Consider the following 25,098-nt stretch of genomic DNA (forward strand, 5'->3'; position numbering starts at 1 on the left):
TTCAGAAAGTGCCCTGTGCTTTTTTTCCCTTCCCTGGAGACTGGCCTTCCCTGGAGGACCTGTCCCTGTCCCCATCTGTTCACGTGCCAGCAGCAGAGCCTGCACCACGTTCTGCTTGTCATCCCCTTAGCTCTGTGCTCCAGGTGAAGGATTAGTGCTTTACTCCTGATTTACACAGCTCAACAAGACTATTTGCAGACAGCAGAAAAGAGGTGAAGTTGTTCAGAGCATCTTTTCATCTTTAATGGATGAATTTTTCGAGTGCCCTGACTCCTTTCCCTCCAATCAGCACTGCAGGGTCTGTTGGCAGCCCAGCTGCCACTGCTGCTCTGTCAGCCCACTAATTGTGCTTTTCCCTCCTTTGCAGGAAATTGTGTCAGAGGTAATAGCTTTTACTGGATAGAGGCAGATCTTGAGCAACTGGATCAGACCTCATAGGTTTGGCAAGTTGAGCTGTTTTTTAACCAAGTCTGACTCGTGTCTGGCCTCTGTGCCAGCAGGGCTTGTGTTGGTAGTGTGGGCTGGTGTTTTAAGGAACTGCATCATGTTCCCCATCCCATGGACAGCTGAGCCATTAAATTTCACACTGGAGGGAGAACTGGATTGTACTGTCAAGAATCATTCAAGGGATTCCCACCTCTTTTGAAAGTTCTAAGCAGTGGGAAAGGAAGTTTGCAACAAGAAGGCATGGTCCTTGGCTCTGCTTGGCAGTAGTTTCTCTCCAGCTGATCACCTCCCTCCCTTCCTGTGAGCACAGAGCTGCTGTCCCTTGGTTTAATCAATCCTTGTGCTGTTTGCCTGGAAATGGGTGGGCAGGTATCCAAGCAGCAGGAATTATCAGATCTTGAATCCTCCTTGCTTCCTGGCAGCTGGGGAACTCTGCACTGGTAGAGGAAATCATCTGGTGATGAGCTCCACTGCTGCCCATCCACACAATTTAGAAACTCTTGTGGAAGCTTTTCCTTGCTGAAACAAGGAACACTTGTATCTCCAAGGCATGTACATACCATTAGTGGAAATTTGGCTGCATCCTTCACCGTGGAGAAATAAGTTGCCTTTCTCAAAATGTTAGGTTTTTTTTCTTATGTTTTCTTTTTAATTAAAGAACATTTCCAGTAATTTTCCAGGAACCAATTGGCTGTCAGATTCCAGCAGAAGGCGCAAGTGATTTCCTTATGAAAGCTCCAGCTCAGCGCTTCTGTTCTCGCTTGTTCTCACCATTCTTGAGCAAATTGAGCAAGTGCACAGAGAATTCACAGCGACTGTTTTTCTTTCTTGTGTGTGTGCTAACGTATGTTCAGGAAAAGGGGGGGTCAGATAAGTGATTAAAGGCGTGCACAGCACAGACATGTGCTTCCCATGTTTTCCCTGCCTTGTTCCCATTCCTGGAGCTCACTTCCAGCCTGCAGCACACACCAGGCTCTGGCCCTCAGCAGAGACTTCTCATTCATATGGTGGGAGCCTCATTCAAACCACAGCTGGGAAGTCATAATGTGTTTGTTCGTTTCTGTCCTAAGGTTTCGGTTCCTTAATTTGGAGCAGAGAGAAGGGGGATTGAAAAGATTTGCATCCCTTTAACCAGCTGCTCTGACTTAAGTATTGTTTTGCCTTTCCTGTTTAGCATTCCTTCTGTATTTGTGTTCATTTCCACCGCCCATGGCAGGCCTGGACACTGGTATTAATAGTTCTGTTGCCTGCTGGCATCACTGGACCCTGCTGCTGAAAACCACTTCCTCTGGGGGTTTATACATTTCCCTTGCAGTTGGAACACTGCAGGTCACTGTAGGTCTTTCTAACCAGTCCCATGTTGACTTCATAGGCCACACACCCCATGTTTTTTGTGTGGCTGATTGTTTAGAAGTCTTGTCTTGGTCTCCAGACTGTGTTTTCCAGATCTGCCATCTTGATCTGAGGGCTTTGTCCACAAGCTAAAGACTTGATGATGTAGGTGCAACTGAATTGAATTCTGGTATTTTCCAAAGAGGGATTTATGACAGCACGGTTAATAAATCTTACAAATGTTTTCTTCCCCTGCTGCCCCCTTGTTTTGTTGTGAAGATGTGCAGGAATCTCTCCTCCACAAGGAAAAGTTTGGATTTTGTGTTTTCTTGTGCAGAAGCCAGGAGACACAAGTCCCATCCATCCCTATACTGTGCTAACAATCAGTTAAAACCAGGGAGGTCAGCTCTGCAGCCAGGTCAGAGGCCTTGCTGAGAAACATTCCAGCCTGAGGAGTTGCTGCCTTTCCTGTGGCAGTGCTTGAAGCCATTCTGTTGGCAGCTTGTGTTTCCAGCCATTCATTGCAGGAGCATTTCCTTCCTCATTAGCAAAAGTACCTGGAAGCCCAGCATTGTGTCATGAGATAGGAAGTCTTTTCCAATAGTTGTCTGTGCAATTATATTCTTAGGGTCTAACGACTTTGCAACACCCAGTATTTTGTGAACATAATTCTGTACTGTTACAATTTGGGCATCCAGTCCTGGCATGTTGCCCACGTAGTTCCCTTAATAGCATTAACAGAGGAGATCTCAAAGATTGATCCTTTCCTCTGATAGCTTCATACTTTGGGAGTCTGGTGCTCTACCTGATCTGGGAGTGTCTGGCAGGATGGCAGATTAATTTGGCAGAAGTCCATAGAGTAACTGAGAATGCTGTGCTTAAAAGGTAAAGACCGTGTCTGCTGATGCTGCAGGTGCTCTGTCAGCCATATAATTGAATTCAGCTTTGGATTTGGGCTGGAGACTGCTGTAACTTGCAACCCCTGACTCTCTGCATATATATCCCTGTCTCCCTGTTAGCTGTGGTCAGCCATGCCTAGTGAGTGTGAAGAAGCATCACTCCTGAAATAAGTTTTCTATTAGAGTGCTTATCTCCTGCCATCTAATCCAAATAAACAGCCAGAATGTCACTGACCTTTGGGACATCCTGGAACACGGCTTCTAATGATGGAAAGCTGTTCTGAACTATTCAGTGTTGCAAAAAATCAAAGGCAGCAAATTGAGAAGGTTGAAAGATGCTGTCTCTGGGAGACCTCTGTGTGTCACAGTGCATGGTAAATGTTCAGGGCTGGGCACGTTTGCTTCCTGCTGTTCCCAGGAGACAAGACTGCTCTCAGCTCAAAGCTTGCTTTGTGCAAGCACTTCCCAAGTGGCAGAGGTGTCTTTTTAAAAACTACTGCCCTGGTGAGAGGAGAGGGAGCTCTCTCTTCTCCCTGTCTTGCCCGTTTGCTGTCGTGGGTCAGGGTCACTCATGCTGGGATCCCCTCTTCTGGTCCTGTGTTGGGAGCTGGCAGTGTGGCCAGAGTTTGGATACAGGAGAGCATCCTTTCCCAAAGATTCCTGTTGCACCCCGTTTTGTAGCTTTCCCAGAAATTATTTGGAAACACTTCTCTTAAAGCAAAGCCGTGGAGTAGGAGGTTGTGTCCGTGAAGCCATAACCGAGGCCTTCCTGACCCTGCAGGAGACCTCTGAGAAGCTGATTAAAACAAGCCCTGATTTGTTTCCAAGATAAACTGTTGTCTCCTGGGGGAACACTAAAGGATGGCTTGTTTCCTTGTGACAGTTGTGTTGAATGGACTGTCCCTTCCCCAAAAAAGTATTTGTTTTAGAGGATGACAGGGCTTCCAGGAGATGGACAACACCCAGATCCCATGGAAGCCATTGCTGCAATTCCTGGGGCAGCTGCTGGCTGGGCTGGGTCAGAGTGGGGAGCAGCAGGAATGGGTGCCATATGGACATCATCTCCACTGCAGGGTGGGATTTTTTCCCTTTGAAAAGTATGCCTCACTCTTGGCTCCTGTCCCAGCACGGCTGCATAACTGGAATTCCAGAGCTGCTTGCAGGCTCCGGAGGAAGGAGGGGGCTCCCTGGCTCCCTTTCTACAAGATGCAACTTTACAACAAGATTGGAAGTTGAGAGCAGGCTGACTAATTAATGCCAGCACACCAAAGGCTTTCTCTGCACTGTTCCCTTTGTTAACAGCATGCTGAGAGCCTGTCTGCATCCTTAAATGATTGTTCACGGGTCACATAATGAAGATTAATGCGTTTTATGGGTACCTGGGCCTTAAACTGGCATTTTCAATGTATCTCATGCCAAGAGGTTGTTCTGAAGGTGTTTTATGAGACCAGGGAGAGAGAAACATACAGTGATTGTCAATACTGATCTGTCTGCATTCAAACTTCTGAAATTTCTGCAATGTTCTGTTATATTTAGGTCTAAATTGCCTTCAAATTAGGATTAATGTGTGTGAAACTCCTCGAGGCAGGAGCAGTGTGAATGTTCCTGGCCCAGAAGCAGTAACTCATGTCCCTGAGCTGCTGGTCCGGGCTGCAGGCAGGGAGCAGAGTCTGCCCTGAGCTAACCCTGCCAGTGTCTCACGCAGGGCTCTGCTTGTCCCAGAGTGACTTGGCTGAGGACAGGCATTTTCTTTCACTCCTGCCCTGCGTGAGCTCCACTGCTGCTTTGCAAAAGCCTGGCTTTTCCTCTGGGTTCAGCAGGTCAGGGACAAAACCCCTTGCACCTCCTGGGTGGAAGATGTCCATCAACTACAAAGTGAAGGACAGCGTGTGTCATGTGGGTGCAGGAAGTCCAGCAGTGGGGGAGCTGGCACAGAGCTTCTGCTGGAGCTAATTATTTCCTCTACAGGAGCAAAGGATCTTGTTATCAGCACAGCAGTTTTTTGAGTGCCTTCTTGAGCTGTGGTTTGGGGTCTAGGCTGAGACTTGGGGTGATTGTTTTGGTGTATTAGTGCCAGTGAGATCATGAAATACCAGGCAGGCATAATGAATGTGCTGAGCCAAGGTGATGTCATGAGCCTGGCGTCTTACGAGGGATTTAGTGGTTTGTGCCATGCAAGTGAAAATGAATAAATGTAGAGCATTTATCCAGGCAGAAAGTAAATACAGAGATTAGACTTGTCATTGTTACTGAGGCAGCTCCAAAAGCTGACAGTGTCCCTGGAGCCAGCGCTGCTCATCTGGAAAGAAATGGGCAGGAAGAGAGAGGAGCCTGTCCTAGAGCCAGTCTTCTTTTAGCCACAGGCACATGGTGGGGGATTTGCATTTTAATTATTTTCCAGTAGTCTTTTAAGCTCTCTTTCCAAAGCATCCCCCTCCCCTCCTCTGTATTGTGGCCTGCAATTTGTTTTGGGCCCTGAGAATACACCCAGAGCTCTGCTGGACTCCATGCAAGGCACAAGGCACAGCCACTCAAGGATTAAGGTGGTGGAAGGTAAAGTCTAGTCATTGACCTTTACATTTCCTTTCCTTTGTAGTGGAAAAGCTTTTTTGACCAAGCTTCTGGCCTGAGGCTGTTTTCAGTTTAGATTTTTAAGCCCACTTCTTTCCTAGGTAGAAACAAAAATACCACTGCTGAGCTGGGTGCTGCTGCTGGGTGATGGACTGAGCTTTGCTTTTTTCTTACCCTCTCAACTCTCCTGAGAAAATGTAGCCTGAATTCTCCAATTCCTGCCTTTGATTTGCTCTCTTTTTATATCACAGTGGTGTCACTTTTCAGCCGGGTTTGAGCAAGTTGTGTCAGTGCTTCTTGAGAGCTCTGTACTGCACTCTCCTGCAGCAGATCCCTCAATGGAGCAGCACCACAACTGCGTTCCAGCCTGCGGTTTTTTGGATTATGTGATTCTTCTTTCAATCCACTTGACTATGACCAGCTTTGCAGGTTTTAAGAGAACCTCCTCTCCAACAGATTTTGCAGTATTGTCTTTTTTTAATGGTTGTCAGCTTTGTTTTGGACTTACCCCGATGGCAAATCTTACTAGCACCAGATGTTAAAAGACAGAGGGTTGCTCTTGTTTTTCTTGGCACAATATATTCCCACTGCACCCTGTTTAATATTATCTGAAGAGTAATCTGATGATTAGGAGAGATAGTGAAATAAAGCTTTACGCAGATGATCTCTTTTCATCTCTTCAGCTGATTCTTCAAGGCACTGCATTAAAGGATTGGTTTGATAAGGAATTCATCACTCCGGAGGGCAATTACCATTTTTGCTCCCTGTTTTTCACGAATGGGAAGGAGTAGCAGCATAATCTCCTTTATCCTTCCGTGTAACTTTGAAGGCAGTATCCAGCCACTCCTCCCTGGGAGCTGTGTGTTCTGGAACAGACTTGACACAGTAGCTGTTAAATTACAGGGCTGGAGCAAAAGGCATCTTAAATTTGGATCCTGTGGAAAATCCCAGAAAAGCAATAAGCACTTGAAGTAGTTTTCTCTATGTAGATACTTCCAGCATGCTCAGAGTTGTGCTTTGTGTGTGCCTTCACATCCTTTTCCTCCACTCAGGTGATTTTCAGGGTCACAGCATTAGCAGTTCTGAGATACCCAGGTTTTCCCCTGCCTAGCAGAGGCTGGATACCTGCAGGTCACACCTTGCTGCTCACTTTCCCTCTGTGACATGAGCAGCCAGGCTGTTGTTGGTGCAAGAACACGCCTCTCCAGGAAAAGCCTGGCTGATGTACCCCAGGTAGCAATTCCTGCTCTAGCATGTGGATGGTAAAATAGTTCTGCCTGTGTTAGAAATGCCTTGTGCTGTCACTGCTACGCTGCTGCCAATCTAATTACTTTTTCTTTTGTCTGTCTCTTTCCTTTTCCCCATCTTCCTTGTTTTTGTGTTGTGTCTCTGCATCCTGCAGTACAAATCTGTGTTTAGGTCCTACTCCCAGGACTTTGTGCCTCACAACCAAGTCTCCATACCTCCTTTCCTCTCTTCTACCTCCTCCTCCTGCTCCACCCCGCCTTTTCCGCCCGTCCACGCATCCCAGAGCCCCGACCTAGCGGTGCCCGCTGCAGCCAGCCAGTCCCCCAGCACTGTGGATGTGCCAAACTCCTCTTCTCAGGAGAGCAGCTTTAACGGGAATGCTCCTGTCTGCCTTCCTTCTGAATCCTCTTTCACTGATTCTCTCCAGACGCCTTCGGTGAGACTATCCAAAGAGATAACGCGCCTTAACGCAAGGCTGCCTTTATTTGTTGGGGTTTTTTTCTTTTAAAGAATATGTCTCTTGTGTTAATACGTGCTAAATTATGGTCAAATCTGGTTTCCAAATGTGTATGAATTGTGTAGAGGAAATTTCATAGAAAAATGGCTAGAAAAAAATGGACAACCTCAGCAGGTTTTAGAAAGTGTTAGATGTATGTAGGAAACACAAAATGTCAAATGCTGGCGAAGGGGAGAGTTGGCTGTAGCTTCCTGCAATTGTAAGACAAAGCTGAGGGAGGTAAAGGAGTGTTTTTGAGGAGTGAGGTTGATAGTTATTAAATGCAGGCTCCTAGCAGCATTTCAAATCCTGCAGGTGCCACTTGCTCCCTCCTAAGTCACCAGGAGCAGTGGGTGCAGTCCAGCTCTGTCTCTCCTGTGCATAAAATCTATTGTTCTCTCCAGGTTCTGCTCTTCCCAGTTGCCATCAGCCCCAGCTCTGTGCTTGGTGGCAGGTTGGTGAAGTTAGGCTAACACTGTTCCTTCTCTGCTAATCTGAGGTCCCACATCACTTTGCACATCACTGAGCAGGTCTGTCCATTACAGATACTTTTTTGAACACCTCATTTTCAAGACAGCTCCTCTTTCGTCTGCTGCGAAGCCGAGAGTTGATGGGATTAGAGCTGTCAGCACAGGGCATGCTAGTGCTGCCTCTCTGCCAAGTTTGGAAGAGGGTCACTGATTACAGAGTGAATGTGCAGCTTTTCACGCTTTGGACGTGACCTTGCTTTGCATCTTCCTTGCACTGGGTCCTTGCTGTATCCCAGAAAGCCTCGAGTTTGGTTTATTCTGGTGTGATGGGTCTGGTCCATGCTTGTAGCCTCGTTTGGGGGTTACCTTTGATGCCCGTGGGGCTGCAGGGCTGGTCTGCACTCAGCAGGGCTGCCCTGGGCAGGACAGGAGCTGTGTCCAGCTCTGAACATTCTGCTTCCAGCACCTTGAAACCCACCCGCTGCACCTTGGCAGTCTCACCTGGAATCCATAGCTCTTGCAAAGCAGTGCCTGCTGCTGCCCAGGGCCTTCAGGATAGTCCTCCAGAGCCAGAAATAACGACCCCCAGGACGGTGCAGCCTCAGTGGCCGCTGTTGGCCACAGGGACAGAGGGAGGTGACAGCAGCTGCCGAGGGCACTTCTGCTCCCAGTTCTCTCTGCCATGAAGCGCTGGTGGGGAGCGCCATCACGGATTTCCTTTCATCCTGTCTCCCTCAGAGTGAAAACGCCAGTGAGGAGGCTGGTGAGGGTGAATATGTCAATCTGTATTCCTCTGGCCAGAGCAACGGGGAACTCCCTCGCTCTGAAGGAGTAAGTAAGAGCCCGGAGAGCCCGGGAGGGGCTGCCTGGTGCATGCCGAGCTCACGCCGGGGCTCAAGCGCTTGGCACAGCCTGGAGCTCCCTGCCCATCCTGCTGCCCCAGCCACCCCTCTGCTCGCCCACTCCTGGCTGCAGGTTTGGGGGCCCTCCTGCTGCAGGTGCAGAGGCAGGAGGTGTTTTTGGGGTCACGCTGAGCCCTGGCAGGAGTCAGGGATGGCTTCTCCTGCCGCGCTGTTTCCTTTGCGCTTCGCTGGCTGTTTGGAGCTGCTTGTGTGAAGTTCCCTCCAGAGAGCTGCACCCTGTGCCATCCCGGGGCCACTTCTTTTCTTGTAACTGCTTTGCCTTCCCTATTTTAATACAGAATGCCTTCTGCACTAAATACTTACTTTTCCCTTCGCTGTTTGGTTGCAAAGTAAATGATTGATTTAGCATTGTACTCACACGCAGTTTCTTCCTTTACTCAAGCCTTGTATCTTAGATGTTTCCTAGAGGAGCCAGGGCATTTTCCATCCCAGGGAGGTCCCATCTTCCTCTTGGGTCATAGGAAACTGGCAGAAGTCCGTGGTGATCCTTTTGCCTGCCCTCTTGGAAGGCATATCTCCTGCAGGATGTCTCCAAGACCTTTATCCATGGTGGAGTTAAATACACCAAGAGATAATGCTCCCATCACTTCCCCTCAGGAGACACATCTGTCCAGGCCCATCCTTTTGGGCAGCTGTGAGAGGGTTCTCAACTTTGAAGCAAAGGGCTTTGCAGATAGAGTCTGGAAAAATCCTGCAGACACCAAGAAACCCAGGCTCAGCAGGGTGTTTCTTTGCTGAGTGGATAGCATGGAGGTGGTTTCAGTCCTATCTGTTCACTAGGTTGCATTTCCAAGCTTCACTCTGCATGACGTTAAATAATTCTGAGCTCCAACACTGTTGGATTAATATTCCCATTTGCCATTCATGGCTATTTGTCTCCTTAATAAATGGCTAATTTGAAATGCTGTATCTTTGCTCTGAGCTCTCTACCTGCTGTTCCATGCTGCGGATTCAGCTGGTTCTGCTTTTTTGCATTAGCCTCATTTCCACAGCCCTGAGTCGTGGAGTGGAAACGTTGCATCATTGCAAAACCTCTTGTGATGGGAGAGAAGGGAGGTAGGAAGCAGTGAGCATCCACCCCCTGAGGCAGGGGGGCTGTGGTCAGGAGGGGCTCTGAAACTGGAGAGCTTAGAGCTGATGGTGTCTGTTTGGATTAAAGCAGGAGGCAAAGTGTATTTCAACAGGAAGGGCTGGAGGAAAAATAAAAGGTCATGAGTGGGTTAAAATCCAAGACAACAGCTGAGTTGTGTTGTAACTTTCAGCATCATTTCACAATGTTAAAAGCAAACAGTACTAATTACACTAGTCTCCAGAGATGGTCCCAAATTTCCTGTCTGATTAACTTCTGTGTTTTCCTGGCATTTGGAATTAACTTGCATCAATCTTTAACCGCTCTGTAGGAATTTACAGTAAAGGGCCATTTAGAGACAGGCAGACTGTAAATGCAAGGCTGGCTGGGCTCAAGGACCCCGTGTAATGATGAAAAACTCCTTTCTCTTGGCAGGAATCTCCCCCTGTCAAAGACGGCCACTCCAAAGACTCCTCTTTGAACAGCAGTGCCATGGGCAAGGAGGGCAAAGATGGTGCTGAAAGGTGAGCCTTGACCCCCTGGTGTCCTCCCTCCAGGCTTGAAGGGTGCAGAGCCCCCACATCCCCTCTGCCAAGCCATCCTTGGGGCTGCCTGGTCTGCCCTAAACCTCCCCCGTGTTGTCTAAACTTCTTAGCCCACTCTTTTTTGCACAGCCAGTGTGTGGTGGGATCGTGATGAATGAGGGTAATCCTGGCAAGGTGAACTCGAGGAGCCCATGGGGGTTAATGCAGCCTGTGTCAGCCGTCCTCAGTCCATCTCAGTGGCAGTGCTGTCACTGACACTGGCTCCTGCTTCCAGGGAAACATGTGAAAAGAGTCTGCATTGCTGTTTGGAATAATCTTCCAGAGGGAAATTTCTTCCTAACCCTGCTAGTTAGAGGCTGGCTGAGGCCCTGGAGCAGGAGGATTTATATCCCTTCTAATGCTCTTAGCTGTCATTTGCCTATGTAAATGAAGAGGTGCAAGCTGTAACAGATGGGCTTCAGGAGGAGTGGAGTGAGTGCTTCCCTGCTGCTCGAGATTGCTCTGCAATTGCATTTCTAAAGCAAAAACAGAGAACAGCGTTGATTTGTGTGTGACAGTCAACTTCCCTCCCCCATTTTCCTGCAGTTGGTTTGAGGGTTTTAATCCCTACAGTGAAGGAGACAACACAAGAGTGCTCTGCAAAGCTCACTATCTGCCCAAAATACTGACTGGTGCACAGGATTTTGGCCTGTGCCTGGGGAAAGCTATGGGAACATAAATACTTTATTTTTTTGTTTTTTTTAGAAATACAGGCACAGAGAAGACATGTCCTGCCACAAGAGTACCGGCCTTTGGGGGTAGGAATTTTAGAGGGGGATGTACACCAAAAAAAATGGTGATGATTTTCTGCTCTATTTTCCTGCAGAGCAAGAGCCTGTCATCTCCCCTTGTCTCAGCACAACGGGTCATGAACTGACTAAGATATGTATGTGTAGAGTGTGCTCAGTCTCTATATACTTGAGGAAGGGCTTAGATTTGTGTGCACTAAAAATTTGGTGGATTAAGGAGACATGGAAGTGTGTACTTTTAGTAAAATCCTGTCTGCCAGAATTGCAGACAGACAACTGTTGAGGTCCTAAAGGTTTATCTTTCTCTTTTTCAAGAGATGCACAAAGCAACAGAGTTAGAGCCAGACATTCGGGCGTGTTTGCAAAAGATTTACTTCCAGAGTGTCTGTGTACTTACTGTCATTCGATGAAGGTTATTTCCTTTTTTTTTTTTTCCACAGGCAGCCACAGTCACCAGATACTTTGGAGTCCTCACAGCTGGAGGAAGAGGTAGATGAGCTGTCCCTTATTGACCACAGTGAAATCATGTCTAGATTAACACTGAAGCAAGAGGTAGGTGCTCTCAGGGTTTGTTTTCATACTCTTTGGTTTACTCTGAGTTGAAATCTGATTCTCTGTGTGCACAAACAAGGCATCACCTTTTGTTTGATAGGAAAAACTAGGTTGCAGCAGAAGTGGGGTGTGTGTGAAGGCTGCTGTTCAAGTAGGAGATGCTGGTGCAGGCTGGGAGCACCAGCAATGAGTGAGGGTTTAACAGAAGGTGAAATGTCTCCCTGAAAACCAGCACATCCTGTGCCCTTTTCCCAGTCTGTCCCTTCCCACCTCTTCAGCCTCTGTCAGTGTGAAATGAATGACCTGGGAGCCTGAGCACAGTGAATCCAGCTGTGGGTGCTGGTGCTGGCCTTTCTCTCTGAGGGCAGGTCCAGCAGGTGAATGAGCAGGACATGATGTTACTGGTGTGGAAAAGCAGCCCAAGGAACTGTTCCTGTGTTTGAGAAATAGTTTTGTGCCCGGCCTTGGGTGCACTCCCAGCCAGCTTTGCTCACTGTGCTCTTGAGCCACGCTGTCTTTGACATGCAGCTTTTGAAGCTTTCAGACTGTCAGGGGGCTTGGCTGAAAAACGGAGAGAATGGATCATTTACTGGCACTTCAGGAGTGTTCTTTGGTCAGCTGAGATGTGCAGGAGAGAGTGAGAAGCTTTTGCTTGTTCTCTAAGTAGTATTTCATAAGTCTTGCCAGGGGGGTCACCTGAAAAATTCACATCTTAGAGCTGCTCCACGGCTGTAATCCGTGATTGTTTCACTGGCTTGCATGTTGAAATGATAAAGACATTCCTAAGGGAAGCCAGACACAACTCCAGTCTCCTCTGACGGATTGTTTCCTTTAAAAAACATTTAAAAATCTCTGATTTCTGAACATTTGGGACTAGCAGATCTGTGTCTTAGTGTCTTTTTTCTTTCTTTTCTTTATGATCTACATGTTTGAAGCAGTGTAGAACTGTCACTGTGAGCTGCTTCCTGCAGTGTGGAAACTGCTGGCTGAGTGGTGGATCAGTTTTGCATATTTTGAGTTGTGAAATGCAGTAGCTAGAAGAAAGATGTGTTTTAGAGAGTGGCAAGGCAGGGGTCAAGCAATTAGCAGGGCTGTTTTCTTCTGCCAGTTATGGGATCGTTTCAGGTGACCTCTGGCCAAATGGCTCCAGATTAGGGAATTAACTCACTAGGTTTTGATGTTCCAGGAGCATGCAAGTTGAATGCATGACCTCCCACCCCACAGCCACTGTGCTACGTGATCCTGCACTTTGAGACAGTTCACACAGTGCTGCTGCCCTGTTAATGGTCTCCTGGGAGTGTTTGTGGCATTCCTGCTCATTCTCCTGTGGGCAGAAGGTTCAACCTTCACTGGGCTTCACAACCTGGCCTTAAGGAGTCAGAGACCCTGAGGAAGGATCAGCCCAGCTCCTCATCTGGGATACCAAATGCCCTATTCAAATTCCAGGATTATCCCAGCACTGAAGCCCATGTCCCAGCTTGTGCTGTGAGCAGTGCCAGGAACATTTCATGCACTGCCAGTGCTGCTGAGCTGCAACCTCAGCCTTGTTAAACCAGGCCTAGGGGAGCTTGGGCTGTGCCTAACGTGGCTGTGTTCCCATTGCAGGGGGATGATGGGCCAGATGTCCGTGGTGGATCTGGAGACATTCTGCTGGTGCACGCCACAGAGACCGACAGGAAAGGTACAAGGGGCAGCAGGGCAGGGCTGGGGGCACAGCCTGGCACAGCCTGGCTGCCTGCCCTCTGCCCCATGGCCACAGACAGCTGGGCTGGGGGAGAGTCTGCAGGGATCTCTGAGCCTGGGGGGTTGTGTTGATCTGTGGGAGATGGAGGTAAGCTGGATAAGCCCCTGGTGGTTCCATTTAGCAGCAGGGATGGGATTAACTCCTCCCAGCCCTTGCCTGGATCTGGAAGATGAGGCACACCAGTGACAGTGCTGTGTTGTGTCCCTGTAGCTGCTGAGCTGCCTTCTGTGACAGCAGGTGTGACCAGCCTGTTGTGCATGGATCCTGTTTCCAGTGGTGCTCCTTGTCCTTTGAATTTCAGGGCAGTGGTGATGTAGGAGTTACTGGAATGGTTGTTGCATCAAAGTAGGAAAAACAGGGATGTTGGTTTGGAGCTAATGCAGTACCTGTGGGCACTGAGAGGCTGTTCAGGTGCTGCTCTGCTGACACCCAATTACTCAATTATTCAATTTACTGTGCCTCTTCCTGTCCCACTCTGTACCATTTGTGTCCTGGCAGCCACCCAGACCAGTTCAGAGAGGGAATCCACAGTAGAAAAGAAGGGATGTGGGGGAGGAGAAGGGACATTAGCAGCCCTTAGCTCTAGATTTGTTAAAACCCCTCTTCATCTTTCCAGATCCCCTCACCACACACATGAAGCAGCTCCTTTCCAAGACCTGTGGCAAAAACAGCCTTTGCAGTGTTTCCAGAGAGTGATTTGAACCTGCCAAACACATTTGTGCTGATGGCCTTAACCAGGATTGATCTCCTTATCTCCTGGGAGGCAAAACACGAACCCTCTGAATCACTCAGCACTGGTAGTTTAGAGGTTGATAGTCAAAGGGGGAATATCTTTCATGTACGTTTTTAAATGACAGAGGTTTTACTGTAGCATAAGATGTTTGCAATTACTTACCAGCACCATTCAGCTAGCAGGAAAATCCTTCCCCTGACAGCTGTGTTTCCCTGTCTGCATTGGGCATCAGATCCAGGCAGAAAGGACCAAAGTCAGGAACACACCAGAGAGGAGCAGGCAGTTAATTGTGCCAAGGCTGGAAATGTGTATTAAAGAAAATAGTCTAAATGAGATGGTGGAAATACCCCTTACAAACATGCTGAAAGTGGGATAGAGAAACTCTGCTCTGTTCTCTGGAGCAAGCAGCACAACAGAGAACTTCCCTATTGTCCCTGTTGAAAGACAGCTGCTTGATAAAGGGGTGAGTGCTGTGAGATCTGAGGATCTCCAGTTCATGAACAGGGGCTCTGAGGGTTCTGCAAGCAGTGGGGTGAGAGCTGTGGAGAAGCTGGAGCAGGACTTTATGTGCCCAGTGGTGCAGCTGTGGAGAGCTGGGTGGAGGGAGCTCGGCCTCACAGGCACTGCCAAACCACGGGGCTGAATGGAGCAGAGGAATTTGTGCTATGCTAACCCACTGCTGGGGTGACTGAGAGGGTTAATGAATTAAGCTTACAATGAGAAGAATTCAGGGCTTGTAAATCAATCAGCCAAACGGCACTGAGGGGTAGAGTTAAGAGGCTTTCCTTTAAAGATGAATTTCTTGGCAGCTTCAAGTGCCAGAGCAGACCAGCTGTATTACCTCACGTTGCCTTTTGGGCAGATGGGAACCCAGAATAAATGTAACTCCACGCCCTGTAGCATGATGCTTCTTGTCCATTTGAGTTTTCTGAAAAAGCTAAATGGCATAAGGAATAAAGAGGGACCTGTGGTCATCAGGAATAAATCCATGGTCACTTAAGTGCTCACAGCCACACGGACTTGCTGTGAGTGCAGGATTAGAGCTGGACAAAGCCTGGGGCTCAGCCCTGATGTGACCACCCAGCCTCTGTTGTCTGTAACCCAGAGGCAGCAGCAGTCCCTGATGTAAGAGGAGGAAGGTGAGGTTCCTGCCAAGAGAAACACAGCAGGTAGAGAGGCACAGCTCTCCCTCTGTGCCCTGCTCCTTCCCACCTCCCAGCAGTGGCTGGGTGTTGCTGGGCGGATATGGGGTGATGCCTGTGCTGGCTGGAACCAGCTCTGCATGTACAGCCCAGCCTGGGCAGGCACAAGAGCAGCTTTTCCTCCCTGTGTGCCCTTGGTGCAGAGCTGCTGGCAGGGGCAGGGTGTCATCCTCTGCACACCCTGCTCAGTGCTGGGATTAATGCCTACTGCTCCCATTTTGGCTCTGCTGTCCACAGTGACCAGGCATTGGGACTGCAAGTGTGCTGCAGTCTTGACCTGACATCTGCATTCCTGTTTGCAATTCGTGCTTCTTCAAATTCCATCCTCTGTGCCCATGACAATGCCCAAAGCTTTTGCAATTCCAGGCCCTACAGCACCTTGTCCTGCAGATGAATTAGCACAGGCTGTGTACCACATCTCTGATGGGGCAGCATCAGTTTTTGCAGTGCAATTTGCTTTTCTTTTGGCTGGAAATAATTTATTTACGCTGTCCTGGGATGGATTTCCTGGAACTCAGCAAGGGCAGAGGATCTGCAGCACCACAGCATGTGTTGAAACGTGTGTTCCTCACTGGGAGGGCAGAGTGACCTGCCTGAGCACCAAAGACAGAGCAGGCATCACCTCTTGCCATCAGATCTTTTTAAAGCATCCCCAAGGTCTAAACTACGTTTTTCCTTGACACATGATTGATAGCTCCTGTCCCACAAGCAGGTGTTTTTCACTGATCCTTTTATGAGGCACAAGCCCCAGTGCTGCAAGTGGGATCCAGGGCCAGGCCGGTGGGGACAGGGCAGTGTCACCGCTGCTCTTGTGCCAAAGGGTCCATCTGCTGGTAAGGACCAACAGCACAGCATTGCTGGGAAGTTCACTCGTGCCAAAACGCGTCCATGTCCTCCTCTGTACGTCTGGATTCAACCTTACAAAGAAGCTGCTTTTTCTGAAAGCAGGGTTTTCTGAGGTTTTCTTGCTTTTTTGCCTAGATCTGGTGCTGTACTGTGAAGCCTTTCTGACCACATACAGGACATTTATTACCCCAGAAGAGCTCATCAAGAAGCTGCAGTACAGATATCCTTTTATGAGTGGCAGTTCACTGCCACCAGGAATCAGAGCTGGATGGTCATCGTGGAGGGAGCTGGGGGCAAGTTTTTTGGTCAAAAGCCTGCTGGCAGCATGGTCAGGGATGTGCTGGCCCTGATGGTGTCCCAGGAAGGAATTCCTTCACCTCCACTCTCTCCAATGGGAATTGCTGCAGGGCAGGTCCAGTCATAGTGGATACTGGACCTGAGAGTTGTTCCCTGAGGGTCCTGGCAGGGCAGAGCAGCAATTCAGGTTTTTTGTGTGTCACTGGGGAAACTGGTCTTTTATTTGGGACATTTAGTTTGTAGAGTGGGGACCAGAGAACCTTCTGCCTTCCAGAGGGCCCATGAGCATTCCCTGCATGGGCAGGTGTAATTTCATATTAGAGATAATTAAACCATCAAGACTTTCTCTCTCTTAGTGCAATAAACTGAGCCCTGAAGATGCTGTGCTCTTGGCCTCCCAGTCCTGAACTGAGCTTGTAACTGGTGAGGAGGCAGGGCCCTGGTGTGCAGGGTGAGCATTCCTGGCAGAGGATGGAGAGGGGCTCTCCCTGAGCACCCTGCTGCCATTCCCTGCCCATGGCTCTGTTCCCTGCCAGCAGGGCAGGTCTGGATCCCGGGGCCCCTCGTGGCTCTGGTGCTGTGCACCCACGTCAGAGGGACCTGACGTCACCGTGTGTCACCATGTCCTGCTGCAGCTCGTCAGTGCCATCTGCAGCAGAGCTGGGATTGGCAGCCAAGGACACAGCACAGCTCAGCCCAGGTGACAATCCTGGCTGGGGGATCCCTGCAGGCCCCTGCCTTATTGGTAACCGTGTTCTCTGTCCCTTCAGCCACCTGGCAGGAGGTTTTTCAGCCTGTGCTGTCGCCCCTGTCACTCCCCTCCTTGCAGCAGATTGGGCAGCCAGGAAGGTGGAGGTGACACTTGAGATCTGTTGAGACCAGATGTCACAGACCTGTGGGGGAGATCACTGTAGGGAAGTGCTGCTCATTAAATTCCACCTGAGAAAGAGCAATTTCAGGGTACACCTGCTCTCAATTCTCTGAGGTGTAAGCACCTCCTCACACCCCCTGCTACCAGCAGCTGGTGCCAGTTTAATGCCATCTTAGAGCCATGTCAGTGTCCCTTATCTCCTGGAAATGGAGCACCAGTTCCCATCAGGACAGAGCAATGTGGTGTTCCAGTGTGGCTGCCCCATCCCTGGAAGTGTCCAAGGCAAGGCTGGATGGAACTCTGAGCAACTTGGGACAGTGGAAGGTGTCCCTGCCCATGGTAGGGAGTGGAATTGGATGATTATTAAGGTCCCTTCCACCCCAAATCACTCAATGATTTTATGATCCCTCGAGGCAGTTGGGAATTGTACTGATGCTGGTCTGGTTACACTGAGTTGATTCTTTAATTTGCAACCAACATATGAGAAGTTTTGCCACTTCCCAGACACGTTCAAGAAGCGAGTCAGTAAGAACACCTTCTTCGTGCTGGTGCGAGTGGTGGATGAGCTCTGGTGAGTTGCCTTCTTCATTTTGGGATGCAGGGTCAGTAACTCACAGAAAGCTGGGAAAATGTGGGTTTTTAGGGAAGATGTATTTTTTTAAGCCCATCTATAATGACAGCTGAAATCCCCCAAGCCTGACCAGCGAGACACCTGTAGTGCTGAGCTCTCATGTTGGAAGAACAGATTCCTCCTGTGTGTCCTAACTGGTCAGTGGTTTTAAAATAAAAAGTAAGAGGGGAATCTCTGGGAAAGGAAGACCTGGGAAGAGGAATTTCAGTCACCCAGTTCTGCTTGTAAGAAAGAGCACTGAGACTTGGTACAGATACAAACCCCAGTGTCTTAGCTCTGATGCCTTCCCTGCCTTTTCCATCTTCCTCTCAGCCTGGTGGAATTGACAGAGGAAATCCTCAAGCTGCTGATGGACCTGGTGTTCAGGCTGGTGTGCAGTGGGGAGCTGAGCCTGGCCAGGGTGCTGCGCAAGAACATCCTGGATAAAGTGGATCAGAAGAAAATGTTGAGCTACGCCAACTCCATCAAACCTCTCGCGGCCAGAGGGGTGGCAGCCAGGTGAGGGAAGGTGCACGCAACATACCTGGGTCCTCTGAGAGCCAGGGCATCCCTTCCCTGGGAACACAAGAGTTCCTCAGTTCAAAATACCAGAGAGATAAGAAAACAGGTCACATTTTCTGAGCCTTTGTACTTCCTCATTGTTTTCCACAGGCCAGGGACACTGCATGATTTCCACAGTCATGAAATAGCTGAGCAGCTGACCCTGCTGGATGCTGAACTCTTCTATAAAATCGAGGTACAGAGAGAAGGATGGGGGCTGAGGGCAGTGGGAGAGTTTGGACCTTCTGCAATGTCTGGTATTCCCTGCCAGCTCTCCCAGACACCTGCTGGAGGGCACAGCTGATCTTGTGCCAGCAAGTGGCTGTGAGCAAAGGCTGCAACTGGGAATCTCGGGGGTAGAAATCCCATTTTAATGTGTGGTATTTTCCCACCCCTCTCCTCTCCTTCCTTGGCAGATCCCAGAAGTTCTGCTTTGGGCAAAGGAACAAAATGAAGAGAAGAGTCCCAACCTGACACAGTTCACAGAGCACTTTAATAACATGTCCTACTGGTAAGAAGCTCAGAACAGCCATGGCACTGAACTGTGCCTGACCTCCAGTGCCTTGAAATATTCCAAGTATTCCTCATAGACTTGGATTCCTTTGTTACAAATGGGATAATGTATATTTTTTGGCCAGGAAGTAGATGCAGAGCACTCATCTAAGACCCCAGAGCACAGCAGAAATGAAATCAGGAGGGTTAGGGAGGGCCTTGTAATCCAGAGGAATTAATTATTACTATCACTGAGCTCTTCAAACAAACAATCCCCTTGCAAATAAATGCACTCTGTGAAATTATCCTGTCTTTGCTATGGGTTAGAGTGCTCCATTTACGTTGGAGCTATTGTGAGCTTTTTAGTATTGGTCCATCCCTATTAGTGATCAGTTTTGTTAATGAAACAAGAGGAAATCTAATCTCTGCATAAGAAGGTTTATCTTTTATTCTGTCTGTTCTTCCAGGGTCCGTTCAATAATTATGCTACAAGAGAAAGCCCAGGACCGAGAGAGGCTGCTCCTTAAATTTATAAAGATTATGAAGGTACCAGATTGTTTTTTTCCTGTGAATGCCACACTCTGCTGCTTAAAGGAGCAGGGGAGCAGGGCCCTTTGCTTGGTAGAGCTGTTTGATGCTAGAAGGCTTTTCAGAGCTCTTGAGTAACTGCAATTTTCTCCCTCTTCACAGCACTTACGAAAGCTGAATAATTTTAATTCCTATCTGGCCATTCTTTCTGCACTGGATTCTGCCCCCATCCGGAGGCTGGAGTGGCAGAAGCAAACCTCAGAGGTGAGGAGCAGTGGGGCCTCTGATCTTTGGGGAAGGATAAGTGTGGTTGTGTATGAAACAGCTGAGTGGTTTTACATCTCAGCAGTGTCCCAGGGTGCAGGGATGGTGGATAATTCCTCCCCAGTGGGTAAAATGCCACAGTGCTGGAAGTCTTCAGTGTGGCTGGGCATTCTGACAGCTGCAGGAGTGCCAGCACAGTCACAGGGGAGAACTGCCTCCTCCTCCTCCTCCTCCTCCTGCTCCTGCAGCCCAAGGCTTGGCGAGGCTGAAGGGTCGGGCTGGAGGTGTTTGCAGGATGGCATTAACTCCCTGCTCTGTGTGGCTCTCTGGGGGGAGGTGACAAAGAATCTGGCTTTGCAGCAGGGGTGTCACAGGGGATTTGTGTCCTGCAGGGCCTGGCTGAGTACTGCACCCTGATCGACAGCTCCTCGTCCTTCCGTGCCTACCGAGCAGCCCTGGCTGACGTGGAGCCCCCCTGCATCCCCTACCTGTGAGTGCCCACTTCCTTCCTCTGCACGTTAAAATGGCTCCTTCCAGGATTTCTCAGCTGCTGCTGCTGAGCCCAGCCCTTGCCTTTAGCCCAGCATCTGGGGTAAGGCAGCACTGTGCCAATCAGCCCACGGGATGTGGATCTGGAGCAATTTGTCTGGGGCAGGGTGGCCAGCTGGGGGTGTTTGCATCTGAACACCTTTGGATTTGCTGCTGGGGAATGTTTCCCTCTGGATAAGGTTGCCATTCTGGTGGCAGTGGGAGGCTGTTGGATTTTGTTTGGCTGCCTTTTGACTGGCCACCCTGCCTGTGTGACTAACCTCTGTCTCTGTTTGCCTATCCCTTGGCCTGCTGCCCCTTTCCCTCTTTCAGAGGCCTGATTCTGCAGGACCTGACCTTTGTCCATCTGGGAAACCCTGATTACATTGACAGCAAAGTGAACTTTTCCAAGCGCTGGCAGCAGTTTAACATCCTGGACAGCATGAGGTGCTTCCAGCAAGTGTAAGTGCAGCAGTGGGGCTCAGAGGGGGGGATTGGGGCAGGGGCTTGGACATGGAAGGCCCTCTGCAAGGAGAAGGGAGGTGGAAGGAGAGCTGGGAACAACAGGGCTCTAATCAGTCTCTAGGTTAGGTAAACATTGTGAGGACATTTTTCTGATATTAGTTTTGAGATGCAGACAAGTTTTGCCTTCAGGTTTTGCCGTTGCTGGTTCCTGTGTTCTCTGGGATATTCAGGGTTTTTTTTCAGTGCTGTCTTGCAGCAGAGGCAGCAGATCTAGCTGCTGATTTCTGTGTGATAAGTTCCTTTTTCCCCTTAATTCAGTGATGGGTTTTTCCCCTTTGTGGTGTGTCCCCACACCGCACTGAGCACTGCCCCACGCAGTGCTGGATGGCCTCAGAGCAGGACAGGGTGGCCCAAAGCCAGGAGAGGACCCCAGGTAGCCCTTGTTTAACTGCAGCTCCTCTCTGCTTTTCCAGACATTACGACATCAAAAGGAACGACGACATAGTGTCATTCTTCAACGACTTCAGCGACCACCTGGCTGAGGAGGCCCTGTGGGAACTGTCCCTGAAAATCAAACCTCGGAACATCACGAGGCGGAAAACAGATCGGGAAGAGAAAACCTAGGAGGAGGGGTCGTGCGAGGAGAATCGCTCCGCAGAGGCGCCGAGGGCAGCTATGAGACTGGAGTTCAATGTTTGTACCTGTCACACAGGGTGTCACACACCCTCCCTCCCGGCTGGCAGCCAGCCCTGGGGGTGGCAATGCCGCGCCGGCGCAGCCGCCGAGGGCAGAGATCGGCCGGTGCTCGCTGCACTCGCCCTCCTCCTCCTCCCGTCCCTCCGTGCCATCAACCAGCTTCAACCCCGGGGACAGAGCTGTGTGGAAGGAGTGTCCCACGCAAGCGTGTCGCTGGTTTGCTGGCCCCTTGCATCCAGGTGTGCCCTGGCTCTTGTTTCCATCCGCAGAGCAGGGGCAGCAGGAGCTCAGCACCCCCGGACTCATCTCCGGAGCGGCGTCGGGCAGCAGCAGCAGCCGTGGAAGACAAGAGTTGGAGTCTCCCCTGCAATGCCACCTTCCCAACGTGTTTGTGAGGATGGAAGCGTTTCTGCTGCCTGCCAGAGGAGCTCTGCTTTCAGAGAGCTGCTTGTGTTTACAGGGGTCTCGGCTCACCCCAGATCTCTGGCGCCTTCTTCATGGGAGGAAGGCACCGGTCGTAGGAAGAGGCACTGAAAATGTGGGCAGGGACCCGCCATCTCCAGCCATCACACCCCCCTCCTCCTCTCAGATCTCGTTATTTAAGCAACAGTAAATCCCTCTGAACCTGGAACCATGGACTGCCCAGGTACTGGGGGTCACCTGCCTGTGACCCCGTGTCTCTTAGCGATGGTACTTAGCTTTTGCACAGGAAATGCTGTAGGATACAGACTGTACATACCTAGTGTTTAGAACCCCCTGGGGATTTTTGATGCATGTCTGAATACCGATGAGTTTATAGGGAAAAAAAAAAAATAGTGCAAACCAGTCTGTATAAAATCCACAACCAGTGACAATGTTGTTCCAAGTGCTGGATAAAGGAGGCTCAGGGTGGCCAGGTGGGCACTGGCTGCAGAGCAGGGGCAGGAGCCTCGTGAAGGAGCCATTTCTGGGTTGGAAGTGGGAACCAGGAAAGGAGCCCTGTGCCCAGCTGAGCCACCCTGTCCTCCCACCCACTCCTCTCTCTGTTGCCAAATGTTTTTCTCCAGGGGTCTCTGTTGGGACCCCCAATGCTGTGCTTTGAGAGCCGTGTTTGGCGGGACCCCCAGCAGGTCCCTGTCCCCGGTCCCTCCATGCTGCAGGCACTGCCCAGCATGGAAGGGCGAGGCAGGGGTGTCATTTCACACACACACAGTGTTAACCCCAATCTGTTCAGTGTGCCTTATTCAGCCTCTCTGTCCCCCCTCTGTGTCCCACCCAGCACAGCCCCAGCCAGGCCCTTTCACATCCCTGTTCTGTGTCCTGCTCCAGTGATTTGCAGTTGGATCGTGGGTGTGAGTGTGCCCTGCAGGTTTCAGCAGCCTTGCAAGGCCCTCCTCAACTCCCTCTCACCTGGTCACAGGTTTTTACAGGATACTGACAAAATCCTGCAGGTTTAGGGCAGCAGGTCCCAAGGAATACACACGTGGAGTTTCACAGAGCATCCTTAACTTATTTCTCAATAGCAGCTCTGTGCTTGCTAAAGCCTCTGTTTGTTCTGGGTGAATCAGAGCTGCATTCCTTTCCTTCTCCAAACAGATTGCAAAGCCTTGGCCAGCTCTGCCTGACTCTCAGGAGGGAGTGACAGCCCGGGGTTTTACCCAGCTTAGTTTTTTTCCTGAAGACCCAGGCATGAGACTCACACACAGAGAAGACCCCCTGCCCACGAGGGCATCTTCTGGGGGAGGGCAGTGTCAGATCCAACACAGTTGTGTGCAGCCCCAGAGCAGGAGGAGCAGGAATCTTTTGTGCTGAACCATGGTGTCTGAGTCAGAACACTTCGAAAGTGATTTATTTTCATGGCACTGAGGGCACTGGAGCTGTGTCTTCTGTCCAGCCAAGGCTTTGCAATCCCCAAAGGCTCCCCAGGAAGTAATGTCCATGTTTTCTTTGTAAATAAGATCTTTTAAAAGCCCAGCATAGTGAGGTGGTGAAAAGGGCGATGAATACACCCAGGATGTGGTGTGGGCTTCACCCTGGTGGCTCTTAGCAGCCCTTGGGTGCAGTGGCTGTGCTGGGAGGGCTGTGTGTGGTGATAGCTCTGGAGTCACAGCCCTGGGGGTTCAGAGGGACAGGAGGGGGCAGCTTGTCTTCATCCAGCTGAGTGACCATGTTAGGTGAGGGGTGAGCAAGTGGCTCATGGGTTGGGCACACAGGACACCCCGAAAATGGCAGTGACTGGGGTTCCACAGGGCCCCACCCTTGGCCCTGTGCTCTTCAACATCTTCATTAACAACCTGGACGCAGGACTGGAAGGGATGCTGAGGAACTTTGCTGACAACACTAAATGTGGACACCACGATATAAAAAGGTATTAAGCTATTAGAGGGTGTCCAAAGGAGGCCTCACGAGGGGCAGCAGAGGGGCAAGTGCAGATCTCTTCACTTGTGACCAGTGACAGGACCCAGGGAAGGGCTGGAGCTGCGTCAGAAGAGGTTTAGGTTGGAAATCAGGAAAAAGTTCTTCCCCCAGAGGGTGGTGGGGCACTGTGAACAGGCTCCCCAGGGCAGTGGTCACAGCACCAAGCCTGTCTGAGGTCAAGAAGTATTTGAACACTGCTGTCACATGGTGGGATTTTTGGGTTGTCCTGTGCAGGGCCAGGAGTTGGACTCGGTGACCCTGATGGGTCCCTCTCAAGTAGCATATTCTGTGTTTCTGTGATCCTCACCATTGGGAACCATTTCCAGGTTCTTCCCTGCACTTGAACCCACGAGCCCAGTTAGCACCAAAGGAGGTCTCACTCTCTGCCCTCTGCCAGCCCCCCAGAGCCTGAGGCTCAGCCCGTGGTGTGGGGATGGGAGGTCTGAGTGGCCACAGCACCTCGTCCAGTGGGATGGGGCCCCCCAGCTTTCCTCCCCCTTCACCCTTGACTCTGCTGTCATACCCAGCTGAGCAGTGTCCCAGGCACAGCTCCTGGCTCACAGGGCTGGAGGGACCCTAGAGGAGGGTCCCCTTGCCTGGAGCAGCTTCAGGTTTGCTGACCAGAGACCCCCCCCTCTCCAGGAGCAGTCCCTGGGGAGCAGAAACCCAGAACACCTTTGTGCAAGACTGGCCATGAGTGTGTTCCCATCTTGCAGGCAGCATCCTCAAGGCCATCACCTCTTTTTGGGGAGAGGGAAGAGCCTGAGTCCCCTCTCCAGAGGGGCAGGGATGGGGAGAAGCCATGTCCCCAGTCACCAGCCCCCTGCCCCCAAGCAGTTCCGTTGTATTATAGATTTACCACTAACCCCCATGGCGGCATCTTCCTGCGAACATTTCAGACCTGTAACTTTTATATTAAAGATAAATAAAACACCAATAACGAACCTGCCTGATGATCCTGTTTACAGTGCATGCACAGTCTGTGGATTAAAGTGACAATCGAATCCGCCTCTGGCGCTGGTGTGGCCTCGTGTTTTCTCATGTGCCCCCCGTGGTTTTCCTCTGCCTGTGCCTCTTTTTCCCCTTTTTAATATAAATTTCTTCCCATCTGCCAAGATGGCTTTGCCCCAATACAAGTCATACACTTGGGAGGGGAAATCTGCTCCTGTCACCTTCTCTGGGCACCAGTGTCCCCCGTGTCAGGGGTTTTGGCTGCCCAGCCCCCGGCGTGTGCCCAGCCCGTGCAGTGGCCGTGTGCCGGCAGCCAAGGGCTATAAATAACCCCTGCAGTGGCCAAGCTGCTCCACGGAGCTATTTCAGTCCTGGACACGGTTCAAAATTCCTCTGGAAATAATTGTCACGGGCCAGCTCATGAGGAGAGTGCCCAGACATTGACTGAGCACGTGCCCCCTGTGCCAGGGCTGGAATGTGGGGCTGCATCCCACAGGCCTGGCACAGCAGGAGGGGTCTGTCCACAGCTCGGTGTCCCCATAGGCAGCTCAGCCAGGGGCACCCCCAGACCCA

At 50.4% G+C, this 25,098-nt stretch overlaps 1 protein-coding gene across 13 annotated transcripts in view; it reads left to right on the forward strand.

Annotated features, from left to right (window-relative positions):
* Nucleotides 1–24,583, forward strand: part of RAPGEF1 (Rap guanine nucleotide exchange factor 1) — an 84,734-nt gene extending 60,151 nt beyond the window's left edge. For 5 of the 13 annotated variants that reach the window (XM_088177328.1, XM_088177329.1, XM_088177335.1 and 2 more), the window contains 15 exons: nt 6,652–6,933; nt 8,202–8,294; nt 9,891–9,979; nt 11,229–11,340; nt 12,946–13,021; nt 16,001–16,085; nt 17,512–17,604; nt 17,977–18,162; nt 18,316–18,400; nt 18,621–18,715; nt 19,164–19,242; nt 19,387–19,488; nt 19,881–19,978; nt 20,350–20,478; nt 20,955–24,583. In XM_088177328.1, the coding sequence (XP_088033454.1) occupies nt 6,652–6,933; nt 8,202–8,294; nt 9,891–9,979; nt 11,229–11,340; nt 12,946–13,021; nt 16,001–16,085; nt 17,512–17,604; nt 17,977–18,162; nt 18,316–18,400; nt 18,621–18,715; nt 19,164–19,242; nt 19,387–19,488; nt 19,881–19,978; nt 20,350–20,478; nt 20,955–21,105 (1,755 nt within the window). In that variant the 3' untranslated portion in view covers nt 21,106–24,583. The remainder of the gene's footprint in view (nt 1–6,651; nt 6,934–8,201; nt 8,295–9,890; nt 9,980–11,228; nt 11,341–12,945; nt 13,022–16,000; nt 16,086–17,511; nt 17,605–17,976; nt 18,163–18,315; nt 18,401–18,620; nt 18,716–19,163; nt 19,243–19,386; nt 19,489–19,880; nt 19,979–20,349; nt 20,479–20,954) is intronic. The other 8 variants (XM_088177332.1, XM_088177333.1, XM_088177334.1 and 5 more) reach the window with 3 other exon arrangements.
* The last annotated feature ends 515 nt before the right edge of the window (nt 24,584–25,098 follow it).

The sequence above is a fragment of the Sturnus vulgaris genome, chromosome 22 (assembly GCF_052056855.1).
Source record: "Sturnus vulgaris isolate bStuVul1 chromosome 22, bStuVul1.hap1, whole genome shotgun sequence".
NCBI lineage: Eukaryota > Metazoa > Chordata > Aves > Passeriformes > Sturnidae > Sturnus > Sturnus vulgaris.